The sequence below is a fragment of the Bombyx mori genome, chromosome 22 (assembly GCF_030269925.1).
Source record: "Bombyx mori chromosome 22, ASM3026992v2".
Classification (NCBI taxonomy): Eukaryota; Metazoa; Arthropoda; class Insecta; order Lepidoptera; family Bombycidae; genus Bombyx; species Bombyx mori.
The window spans coordinates 12,645,842-12,658,753 of record NC_085128.1 but is presented as its reverse complement, the minus strand read 5'-3'; the positions used below and the strand labels follow the sequence as shown (position 1 = coordinate 12,658,753).

The following is a 12,912-nucleotide window of genomic DNA, read 5'->3' as shown; positions in this document are numbered from 1 at the left end:
CCTTGAGATATAAGTTCTAAGGTCTCAGTATAAGGATATGCAGTAAGATCGAGTGGACACATCTGCACCAATTTTTTTTTTATTGCTTAGATGTGTGGACGAGCTCATAGCCCACCTGGTGTTAAGTGGTTACCGGAGCCCATAGACATCTACAACGTAAATGCGCCATCCACCTCGAGATATAGGTTCTAAGGTCTCAGTATAGTTACAACGGCTACCCCACCCTTCGAACCGAAACGCATTACTGCTTCACGGCGGAAATAGGCGGGGTGGTGGCACCTACCCGTGCGGACTCCCAAGAGGTCCTACCACCAGTGATTACGCAAACTATAATTTTGCGGGTTTCATTTTTATTACATGATGTTATTCCTTCACCGTGGAAGTCAATAGTGAACATTTGTCGAGTACGTATTTCATTAGAAAAATTGGTACCCGCCTGCGGTATTCGAACACCGGTGCATCGCTACATACGAATGCACCGGACGTGTTATCCTTTAGGCCACGACGACTACAAAATTGTCTCTTGACGGGATAAACGTCCCGCTTAGTGACACCGTTAAAAATCTTGGTGTTATCATTGACCGCAGTTTGTTATGAGGACCACAACTGATGTCAGTCAGTCGCAGACTATTTTTCTCTGCGGGTTCCTTACGTACATTGCGTAATTTTCTTCAAACGTCTACTAAAATTGTACTTGCACAGTCTCTGTTACTCCCTATTATTGATTATGCCCAGAGGCCCAGCTAAATAAACTTGAGCGTCTTCAAAATTTGATCATGAGGTTTATATTTGGTTTACGCAAATATGACCACGTCTCTGAATATCGAGTTAAGCTCAAGTGGCTTCCTATTTGTTATCGCCGGAATGTTCATATGTGGTCTGTTCTTTACAGTGTCCTGTTTAATTCCTCGTCCCCGCGCTACCCTCAGGAACGTTTTGATTTCCTACATACTGCAAACTCCCATTCACTTAGGTCATCGGAGAATTTAATGCTGAAGTTTCCGGCTCACGGGACGTCATTTCATGAACATTCCTTTACGGTTGAAGCAGTCCGTTTATGGAATTCACTACTCTTAAGCATCAAACAATCCTCCTCGCCGAAAATTTTCAAGTTCAGATTAAAATCGTACTACCTTGCACAATAATATGGCTCCTACGATATAACTGTACAAGTTGCTACTTATTTTGTATTTACTTGCATATTTTTAGTATTTATTCATCGGCCGATCATACGGCCCACCCAATGATAAGTGGTTATCGTCGCCCATGGACTTCAGCAATGCCAGGGACAGAGCCAAGCCGCTGCCTACCAAAAAGTAGTTGAAGCCGTCCAACTTTTCAGAGAGAATAAGGTTAAACATACATTTTCATTTTAGAAACAGCAATGGGCGTGAATATCAATGCACAAGCAAAGGCTGACTCAGAGTTCTTGAAATCTTTGAACCGTCTTCTTAATGTAATTTGTGAGCGGATATTTCATCTATGGCTGCATCCGGATTGGCTTTTCAAACAGTTACCTGTGTATGATGAGCACCAGAAGTGTATTAAAGTGTTGCATGAATTTATTGACCAGGTATTATATTATTAATATATATACATATATATCTATTTTCTTTTTTAACTACTTAAGCTACTCATTTATAATTATAGACTGATTAACTAGCGAATTTTCAAGTGACTCACTAGCTTTAGGAGATATCGCCGCAGCTGCAAGAGGAGAGCCGTTCGGATTGTCGATAATCCCATTCTCACGGATCGTTTGGAACCTCTGGGTCTGTATTTTGTACCGTATGTTCCATGGGGAATGCTCTGAGGAGTTGTTCGAGATGATACCGGCCTCTCGTTTTTAGCATCGCACCGCCTGCCACCGGAGTAGAGTTCATCCATACTACCTGGAGCCACTGCGGTCATCCACAGTGCGTTTCCAGAGGTCTTTTTTGCCACGTACCATCCGGCTATGTAATGAGCTCCCCTCCACGGTGCTTTCTGAGTGCTATGACATGTCCTTCTTCAAACGAGGCTTGTGGAGAGTATTAAGCGGTAGGCAGCGGTTTGGCTCTGCCCCTGGCATTGCTGAAGTCCATGGGCGACGGTAACCACTCACCATCAGGTGGGCCGTATGCTTGACTGCCTACAAGGGCAATAAAAAAAAAAGGTGCAGTTTGTCGTAGTCACATAGTAGTTTTGTTTGGAGAATACATTTAGATGCTTGTGCTTAGCCGAGTCGTCGCTGTCACAGTTGTTGCACTCTATCGTTGGTTCATTCCGGGTGACACTTTACTGATGCTGGCCGAAGCACATAAGCCGGTGAGCACCTGAAGGTGAGACGCCCTCGGTTGCTAATCGCCCACCGCTTCCGTGAAACTTTATTTTTTTATTTCGTACACGGGCCAATGAATTCACGGCCTATCTGCTGTTAAATTGTTCCCGGAGCCTTTATACTGCACAACGTGAAAGCCGCCACTCACCTTGAGACATGACGTCTAAAATTGAATTGTGTAGTGTAACGTCTGTCCCTCCCTTCATTATTACTTCGCAGGAGAAATGTGCAGGGTTGTGGTACCTGCTCGTGCAGGCAGAGAAGACGCCGTTCCAACAACTGCATAAACAGAGCTGAAACGTACTTTCAGTCAGAAGTCGTCGTGGCCGAAAGGATAAGACGTCCGGTGCATTCGTTTGTAGCGATGCACCGGTGTTCGAATCCCGCAGGCGGGTACCAATTTTTCTAATGAAATACGTACTTAACAAATGTTCATGATTGACTTCCACGGTGAAGGAATAACATCGTGTAATAAAAATCAAACCAGCAAAATTATAATTTGCGTAATCACTGGTGGTAGGACCTCTTGGGAGTCCGCACGGGTAGGTACCACCACCCCGTCTATATCTGCCGTGAAGCAGTAATGCGTTTCGGTTTGAAGGGTGGGGTAGCCGTTGTAACTATACTGAGACCTTAGAACTTATATCTCAAGGTGTGTGGCGCATTTACGTTGTAGATGTTTATGGGCTCCAGTAACCACTTAACACCCACCTAAGCAATAAAAAAAAAAAAAAATTTTAAGATTTAATATACCTATCCTGACAAAAAAATCTTAATTGTTGTACAAACAAACAAAGTGATCCTAGGATTCCGTTCCGTAACACCAGGTGGGCTGTGAGCTCGTCCACCGACCTAAGCAATAAAAAAAAAAACAAGGTAGCTGTTCTGCATCATATGTATCTTGAGCGCGCTTTTGTGCTGACCTTTAAAAGAATTGCAGTTTTTTAGTAAAATTAATAAATGAGATCTCTTAATGCGTTTGCGACGTCACTTACTTGCTTGGTCAAAAGCAATGGTGCGTTCGGAAGAGAATTGCGTTTTTATGTACAACTTTGATCCTTAAGGCTTTAAACGTATATGTTGTGACTGACCTTGAATCATAGTTTTCAACACGACATCGCCAAAATGAGCTCCGGAAAAGAACTGTTACTATCGTATTGGATTTATACATAACAACTTAGTCTGGCCATAAATACTGTTACAATTTAAAATAAACAAAATATTACATTTGAATTTGGAATCTGTCATTTTTATATGATTGCTCATTGAGTTTTCTCATTTTGGCGCCAATACATTGTACAATATTTTGCGATATTAAAATGGAGTGAGGTGAGAAAGAGAACCGAATCGCTGTGATTGCATTACACAAAGTAGGTATGGAGCCAAATGCAATTTTTAAAACTCTCCATACGCTTGGTATTAGTAAAATGTTTGTGTACCGGGCTATTAATAGGTGAAATGAGACCTCCTCTGTTTGTGACAGAAAAAGATCTGGCCGTCCACGTAGTGTTCGTACGAAAAAGGTAGTCAAAGCAGTAAGGGAAAGAATTCGAAGAAATCCTGTCCGAAAGCAAAAGATTTTACATCGGGAGATGAAGATAGCACCTAGAACCGTGTCGCGTATTTTAAAAGATGACTTAGGACAGGTCATTTCTTAACTGATAATTTAAAAGAGAATAGGGTGGTAAAATCGAAACAACTACTGAAGCGGTACGCAAAGGGAGGTCATAGGAAATGTTTGTTTACGGACGGGAATTTTTTTACTATTGAGCAACATTTTAACAAACAAAATGACCGTATTTATGCTCAAATCTCTAAGAAAGCTTCCCAATTAGTCGACAGAGTGCAACGTGGGCACTATCCGACTTCAGTGATGGTTTGGTGGGGTATTAGCTATGAAGGAGTGACTGAGCCATACTTTTGTGAAAAAGATATCAAAACATCGGCACAAGTGTATCAAGATATAATTCTTGAGAAGGTAGTGAAGCCCCTTAACAACACCATGTTCAATAATCAAGGATGGTCCTTCCAGCAAGACTCGGCGCCAGGTCATAAAGCTCGGTCTACGCAGTCTTGGTTGGAAACGAACGTTTCGGACTTGATCACAGCTGAAGACTGGCCGTCGTCTAGTTCCGATCTTAATCCGCTGGATTATGATTTATGGTCAGTTTTAGAGAGTACGGTTTGCTCTAAACGCCATGATAATTTGGAGTCCCTAAAACAATCCATACGATTGGCAGTGAAAAATTTTCCCATGGAAAGAGTGGGTCCTTCTATTGATAACTGGCCTCAACGTTTAAATGACTGTATTGCAGCCAGTGGAGACCACTTCGAATAAGCTTTTTATACTTTAAATTGTTTTATATTTATGTATTAAACTAACACATGTAAAAGTAATAAATGTTATTTGCAATAGATTTTTTTTTCCTTTGTCTCAGTATTTATGGCAAGACTAGGTATATATATAATATAATAGTTAGTATATATAATATTTCAACTCTGTTTCGGTTGTAAACGGTTCGATTGTAAAAATAAATACTAATATACGCTTAGTTATTATTCAAAAATAGTCATAATAATAAAGCCTCTCGACAGTGCGGCGCGAGCTGACGTGAATGTCGTGACCATTTAAACAGAACTAATTATAATTTTGCGATAGAAGCAGATAAGACGGACATATCAGAACACGCCCTAGCAGTTGTTCACACGTCAGTTCACGGTAGTAATTAGGCAAGTTAAGGTGTGCTAGGCGTACCTGCCCGAAATTGTCAGTAAGTGTTAACGATAAAGCAACAAAGAGCGCTCATTACACTAAGGCAACGAAAAAAACCCTAAACCACAGATGTTCAGAGTTTTATCATATTATAATTTTATGTTTGATTTTCAGGTAATTCAGAATAAAAGAGAAGAGTTTCAGATAGAGAAGATTTCTAAAATAGAAGTGGATACTCAATATGGTAGGTACAGTATAGTATATACAAGTTATAAAACAATTAAAGTCATCATTTTACTCAATGTCGAAAATTGAGTGAAATATTTTTTAAAGCAAGTAAACGTATACAGCTTTTAACGTCGTCAGTCATGAGATTGTTTTCAGTAAACAATGGAATTATGTAATATAAATTTCAACATCATTTCTTGAACTTCACAAGGCAGAGGACTTGAAAATTTTTTCTAAATCAAATTAATTCATGGAAATGCCAAAACTGTATTCTATCCGTCAGGGCTTACAATACGTTACACCACTAGTAAATATTGGCTGGTGATAGCGGTTTGATACTTAGAAAACACTGCTGCTCATTCTCCTGTGTTAAAACTGAAGACATGGGTACGCGGATACGGTTTCAGAAAGCTTCTGGCACTTTTTTATAATTGGCAGTATCATAATATTTGTCTCTTAAAATTTACCTAATTACCCATTTCCAACACCCACTGTTCGTAGAATATTTTGTTAGCTGGTGTTGGAGGTCTTTCAGCCTGTCAACTTCTATCACAAAGAAATCATTTGTTCAGTTTTGAAGGGACAGTCTATCTACAATGCAATTGAGATATCAATCTTATGTAAGTAAGCAAACAGAGGCATTCACGCCAAGCTGTCTATGAGTCTCAGGTCGGCTTTGAATTGACTCATCTTAGATTGTAAAAGTCAATTTCCTTTTCTCCCAGATTTGGGGTTATACAAAAGGAAGACATTCCTGGATCTTCTAATCACTTTTTCTGGAGATGAAAAAGGTTATACTAACGTTGAATTACGAGAAGAAATGCTAACATTGACAGTAGCAGGTACAGACACATCAGCAGTCGCTATTGGATTCACACTGGAGCTTTTAGCTAAATACCCTAAAATACAGGATAAAGTTTACCAAGAGTAAGAAATATACTGTAACTTATCTTCTTCTTTGTATTTAGATACACGTTTTTTTTAAATATTCATACGTCTGTTTAAGTGGTCAAAGTTACTATTATATCGAAGTATCTGCTATTTTATCCTTCAAGCCACTAGAACTTTATATTTACTTTAGCTATAATACGTTAAAATCAATTTTATTAAAGTATCCAAACATTATGAACTAAAAATGAAACGCTGGACAAAAAACTGCTCAAACTGGAATGCCACCATTGCACCCTGCGACGAGAACACGGCGGAGCACACGTTCGCGATCTGTCCCGCTTTCGAGGAGCAACGCCGCATCCTTATCGCTATGGATAGGACCAGACTTCTTGCTCCCGATTGTCGTGGCAACGATGCCCGGGAGTGATGACTTCTGTCAGACTGTTCGGACCCGGCAGGATGGTTCTGACGCAGCGGGTCAGTTGATCGTAGTGTTGACCGCGGGAATCGTGCTGCTCTGCCCCGGTTTCGACCTCGGGCGAAAATCGATAAGGGGAATCGTTTAGTGGTTCAGGCCTTAAAAACGTCCTTGGGCCCACGGTCTGCTCCCGACATTTGCTGACCGTCAAGTCCTATTTCGATTTAAGGGATAAAACAGCAGGTATAACTATACTCATATAGGGCGATACGAACATATTATTATGAATAACCACTATGCCTATTTGCCGGCGAGCATTAGTACATTCCGGTTTGAAAAGTGGGATAGCCCTCATATTATGCAATTGAGTAGACTTTTATTAACACTCAAGGTGAGTGGCGGCATTGGCGTGATGCTGTTTCTGGACTCTGGTAACTACATAACACCGGATGGGCCGTGAGCTCATTGAATAAAAGAGCTCTAATCGAAGCAACAAAAAAACTTATTTGTAGTTGAGATAAAGAAACACATACATACATACAATGGTAAATTAATATATTTTTTTCCAGATTGTACGAAATCTTCGACGGTTCGGAACGTGCCTTAGTTAAAGAAGATTTAGAAAAGATGGAATATTTGGACAGAGTCGTGAAGGAGTCTCTCAGATTATTCCCTCCAGTTCCGTTTATCATAAGAAAAGTTTTAGAGGATACGAGACTGCGTAAGTAGTAGTCAAGCGTTGTTCTTTCATCAATAGTTATTTGCGGTGGTACGGCAAAGCGCATTTTTTTTTCTAAACTTGAGGAGGGCAAAGATGTGCTTAAGCGCCTCATGAAGAAGTGCGACGTTGAGCGTTCGAGGTGGGACATTGAGTCTTCTGAGTGGGAGTAAACAGCCGCTCGACCGGAATGGAAGTCTTTGGTGAAAGCCAGAGTAAAAAACTTTGAAGAGAAACGCTGCTCTAAAATAGATGCTCGTCGCGATGAACTGAAAGTAAACCCGCCTTATGCCATCTCTTACAACTATTATAATGGTGTGCTCACCTGTTCGCAATGTGCAATAGCGTTTAGGAATAATTTGGCTATGTTACCCACACACACGAGCACACCGTGACAATTACGGTCGGAGTAAGTAGTATGTAGACGGGGATATAAACGGAGCTGAAATGATCGCCGTGGCCGAAATCGGCTAAAGAGAAGCATTGTTATTTGAATATTAGAATACCTCAAGACAACCGCCCATACATACCGCCCGCCTATTTCTGCCGTGAAGCAGTAATGCGTTTCGGTTTGAAGGGTGGGGCAGCCGTTGTACTGTTAAAAGTAAGACCTTACAACTCATGTCTCAAGGTGGGTGGCGGCATTTACGTTGTAGATATCTATGGGCTCCGGTAACCAGTTAATACCAGGTAGGCCGCGAGCTCGTCCACCCACCTAAGCAATAAAAAAAAAGAATTATATAGCCAGGCCTTTCATGAATTAAAGCTTCAGTTTGAAACGAATATACATACATATTATTCATCCATGAGTTATTTTCTCTCTAATTACTCGTACATCGGTACATCACCTTATACCTAAATATGTTTGTAAGTGGCTATAGTAGGTTACTAATTGTTTTTCCTAAATGAATTTGAGTTTATATTTGAGCTTTTAATAGTCACGATTAACAATACTGTTTTTCTCTTATTTTTTAGCATCCGGTAACGTTTTGCCTGCCGGTTCAGGGATAATGGTTTCTATTTGGGGAATTCACAGAGACCCAAAGTACTGGGGTCCGGAGGCGGAACACTTCGATCCAGACAGGTTTCTGCCGGAGCGTTTTAATCTCGAGCACCCATGCTGCTACATGCCGTTCAGTAGCGGCCCTAGGAACTGTCTGGGTGAGTACCGTGCTCATAACTAGAAATCCACGACTCTAGAGCCTTCGCGCTTAACCTTCTCTTTTCCACGGAACAAGGAGTTCCTTGTTGTTGTGTGTTGACACTTATCTATGCTTGGATGAACTTACTTCCTATCAATTATTATTTTTATGAATAGTTTTGAAGTTAATAAATATAGCTTGTATGAAGCGATAACGCGTGAACTGATTCGTTGTATATTTTCTCAGGTTATCAGTACGCAATGATATCGATTAAAACTTCTTTATCTGCAATACTGCGGAGATACAAGGTAGTAGGTGAACCGGAGAAAGGTCCTGTTCCTCAAATCAGGGTCAAACTGGATATCATGATGAAGTCAGTGAACGGATGCCAGGTGGCTTTGGAGAGAAGGCCAACAAAATAGCATCGGGCCAACATGTACAGTCGTAGATTGTCAACGTATAGTTAAAACGTAATAGTCGACAAGTACTTAAATATGGTATATCAAAGCAAGTCTTAAGTATACCTATATTTACAATGCAAAAAATCCTAATCGCCAACGTACAAATAATGCAAAATATAGGGTTTAAATAAGTTTTTTTTGAGTCTTCTTAATAATATAAGTTGTTTTTTCGAGAGGTAATACTTTGGTGTTTTTAAAATGGTATTAAGTTTATTCAAATTATTGATTCATGTTATTCTATTCAAACGTTTCATTAGGTACTGACAAATATAAATATATTAACATGTAAATTTATGTAACGATGTATAATATTTAAATCGTTATTTAATGACGTATTATTGTACCATTGTTATTGTACTGGACAATATAATAGAATAGCGAATAAATAAATATTTTTTAATGCGTGAACATCATTCTTTCGGATACGATAGTTTTTTTTCTGCCAGTGTCCCAATGACGCAATGCACCCGTGGGTCATGCTTTTTTATTACTTAAATGGGTGGACAGCTCTCGGCCATCTGGTTTGAAATTGCTACTGGAGCCTATAGAATCTAACAGCATAAATGCAGCCACCTATTATATCTTGAGACATGAGTCTCAACTTTTACAGTGCAACTGCTGCCTCACCCTTCAAATCGAAACGCACTATTGCTTCTCGGCAGAAATAGGGAGGGTGGTGGTATCTACCCGTGAGAGATCATAAGACGCTTTATCATCAGTAATCAAGGAGCCACGTGGAAGTTGTATGGAGTAATATTACTTAAAGAAGACTCGCCACTCGTTCACTAATCCAAGCAGTTAATTCCTATGCCGGAAAAGAAGACATTCGGATACATTCAGTTGCCGTGGTTATTTGCTTGTCTATGCCCTATATTTCTCAGAGCATCACTTTAGAACGTTTCGACCGATTTGGCTTTGTCATTGTGTTCATAGTAGACAGAACTTAGCTTGTATGATTTCTTTAAAGTCCACGAGATATGTCGGAACTATCAGTGATAGCCACACACAATTGTGAGATTAATTTTAATGAACATAAACATAAACTCTAAAGAATTTAAAGATTTTCTACCATTTTCAAATGGCCTTAATGAGAGGTTAAATCAAACTATAATTAATAGGATCCGATGTAAAATTAATGAAAATAATAAAAATATTGTACGGACATCACACAGAAGAAAGTAGAATCGAACCTCTATCACATTACAAAATAATCTCCATTGTTAGTCTACTTAAACAATTACACGTAATTATTTCCTTCTGAGGTGTAAAGAACAACCTTTATTATTTAAAGTTCTTTACTTTTTAAAAAATTATTTTTCCTCAGTGTGATTCAGTGCCGTGGAGTGAAGTCGATCATTCAGTAAAAAAGAGCTGTTTTGTATAGTTTATTAATACTGTTTACTGCTTAATTAAAAAAATAAACATTCGCGTTCAAATCCTCCGTCACCACGGTATAATAGGGTTTTGGTGGTGCGTTCGATGGCTTTTACGATTTCGTCGTAAAAGACCCCGCAAACTTCCTCAGAGTATGTCGATGTGGGAGTGTATGCCTGTACAGCTTATCACGAGTATCCGCTGTTTAATTTTACTACAAGATACGCAGCCCGCACCGATACACTATTGACTTCTGCAATATTGTTGACAAGGGATCTGTGGACAAGGAAACCAACGCAGCTCTGCGAGAGCTATTCTCCTTCCCGATAAAAGAGCATGTTTCCTGAGGTTACGATTCTGAAACCCTCCTCCTCTCTTCGAATTTCCGATAATCCAATAATATGCCATATTATTGTGCTCAATTTTCTTTATAGCTCATCGAGATGTTTAACATGCAGCAACATTCTGCAATATCCAGGTATACGCGTCAAGTTACAATCGTTTATGGCAGCTGGATGGCACCGTGGGATTCTTAGCACCCCTTGCCCTACTGTGGCCACTGCCGTAACCAGGAATAGTGGGGCTGCCCAGGACTGGGGCCGTTCATTTTGTGCATTGTCCATTAAGAGGGTTATGTCAATAGTCACTACGCTTGGCAGGCGATTAGGTGAGCGCATTACTAGCCTTTTCTCAGGGCATGCTGCTGCCTATGTCCGGATATGTTTTTATACATAGTTTAATATGGATGGTTATACCGACATCTGTCGGTCGCCAGGGTTTTGTCCGTTAGCTAACAGGGCGCACCACGAGCAGGTGAGATTGGCTATTAAGTAGCTGTGACTCCATTGCTACTCCTTGCACCCACCCAGGTACGTACAGTCGTCGTGGCCTAAAGGATAAGACGTCCGGTGCATTCGTGTGTAGCGATGCACCGGTGTTTGAATCCCGCAGGCGGGTACCAATTTTTCTAATGAAATACGTACTCAACAAATGTTCACGATTGACTTCCACGGTGAAGGAATAACATCGTGTAATAAAAATCAAACCCGCAAAATTATAATTTGCGTAATCACTGGTGGTCGGATCTCTTGGGAGTCCGCACGGGTAGGTACCAACCACCCCGCCTATTTCCGCCGTGAAGCAGTAATGCGTTTCGGTTCGAAGGGTGGGGTAGCCGTTGTAACTATACTGAGACCTTAGAACTTATATCTCGAAGTGGGTGGCGCGTTTACGTTGTAGATGTCTATGGGCTCCAGTAACCACTTAACACCAGGTGGGCTGTGAGCTCGTCCACCCATCTAAGCAATAAAAGAAAAAAAAATACACATGATGTAATAAGCATGTAGATAACATGTAGGTAATAAAGTTGCAGAAAAAAAATGCTTTAAATTTCGTTCATTGAGTTTAGGCGGTTTGTAAAAAAATTAATACTTTGACAAAATGGTAATACGTGAAAATACAAAATAATCGTAGAATCGTTGCTACTTTTTGATGGTATAGGAAAAATATTTGGAGTTGGGCATACATAATGATAATAGAAAATGCAAGAATAAAATGTATAGAGAACGCTGTCGTCCATTCTCCGGTGAAACCCTTAGTCGCCTTTAGAAACACCTGTGGGAAGACATCTAGAACCAGCTACACCACACAGCCCAATCTAATCTAATCTAATCTAAATGCCTAAATATGTGCTTAACTTATGTATTTATCTACAATGAAACAAGACATTTTATTCCTCCTTTTTCGCAGTTTGCAACCTTACGTACATTACGCAAAATGTACAAACATTTTGCCTACATACATTTCTTAACTTTGCAGCTCTCCTTGTATCGTAAACTGAAAGACACCAGAATTCGTAAATATTTCAACTAGGATTTATACTTGGTCTTCGTATTTAATAGTTACAAATTTTTTTTTAATTAATATATATTTTGATTACTACACCATGAGGTTTAGAATCTTGGATGAAGGTTTTGGTGCTTTGAAGCTCATGTTGTGGTCAAAAGCAGCGTGAACATAACCATCGCGGCGTGGAATATTTAATAAAACTTGCGTACGTTCTGTCATGATCTATGCAAGCGTAGTGTTTGCTCACGCGACCCGTACACACATCAACTCTCTCCAGGGCATCCAATTCCGTTTCTGCAGGATAGCTGTGGGAGCACAGTGGTATGTGAAGAATGTATATTTTTACGACGACCTAAATATATTACTGATACGTAAGTATTTTAAGGTATAGGCGCGACACTAAAACCCTCTCATCGTGGCCGCTGCTAATTACTGTTACGCACTGGGGCTCGGGATATATAACAAATCTACTGAAGTACAAATAAAAATTTGTATTAACATTTAGGGCACTTAACGAACACTTTAAAATTCTCAATTCACTTCTTCCGCTTCGCTTCAGGTGATCCGTTCGCTGTTTCGGTTCGGGCAGATCCGATTACTAACTGACTTCGTGCCATCTCTGTAACGCCTTTGGAGTCGATCACTAGATTTATCGAGAACATTTTGGACAAGGCGAGTAGCTTTGATGTGTGTTTCCACTATCTGACAATAGATGGCATTGTACTTCTCGAGCGTTCTCGATGTTACTAGTTCCTTTGATTTTCGTTTCTGCTATTCGGCGATAGATGGCGTAACTCTT

General features: G+C 40.1%; 1 protein-coding gene across 1 annotated transcript; it reads left to right on the top strand.

The window, feature by feature from the left end:
- Positions 1-1,384: 1,384 nt before the first annotated feature.
- Positions 1,385-9,312, top strand: LOC110385252 (cytochrome P450 4C1). The gene is made up of 7 exons (XM_062675098.1): positions 1,385-1,463; positions 5,051-5,091; positions 5,208-5,277; positions 5,987-6,188; positions 7,140-7,291; positions 8,264-8,449; positions 8,677-9,312. The coding sequence occupies exons 1-7, from the start codon at positions 1,385-1,387 to the stop codon at positions 8,850-8,852; spliced, it is 906 nt and encodes a 301-aa protein (XP_062531082.1). The 3' UTR covers positions 8,853-9,312.
- The last annotated feature ends 3,600 nt before the right edge of the window (positions 9,313-12,912 follow it).

What these genes read in the sequence shown, in the direction of transcription:
- LOC110385252 (XM_062675098.1), top strand. Translation starts at nt 1,385, where the DNA reads ATGGGCGTGAATATCAATGCACAAGCAAAGGCTGACTCAGAGTTCTTG. An exon ending in CCGTCTTCTTAATGTAATTT is followed by an intron (nt 1,464 to 5,050) that starts GTGAGCGGATAT and finishes GGTAGTAATTAG; the next exon opens with GCAAGTTAAGGTGTGCTAGG. An exon ending in TTTAGAGGATACGAGACTGC is followed by an intron (nt 7,292 to 8,263) that starts GTAAGTAGTAGT and finishes CTTATTTTTTAG; the next exon opens with CATCCGGTAACGTTTTGCCT.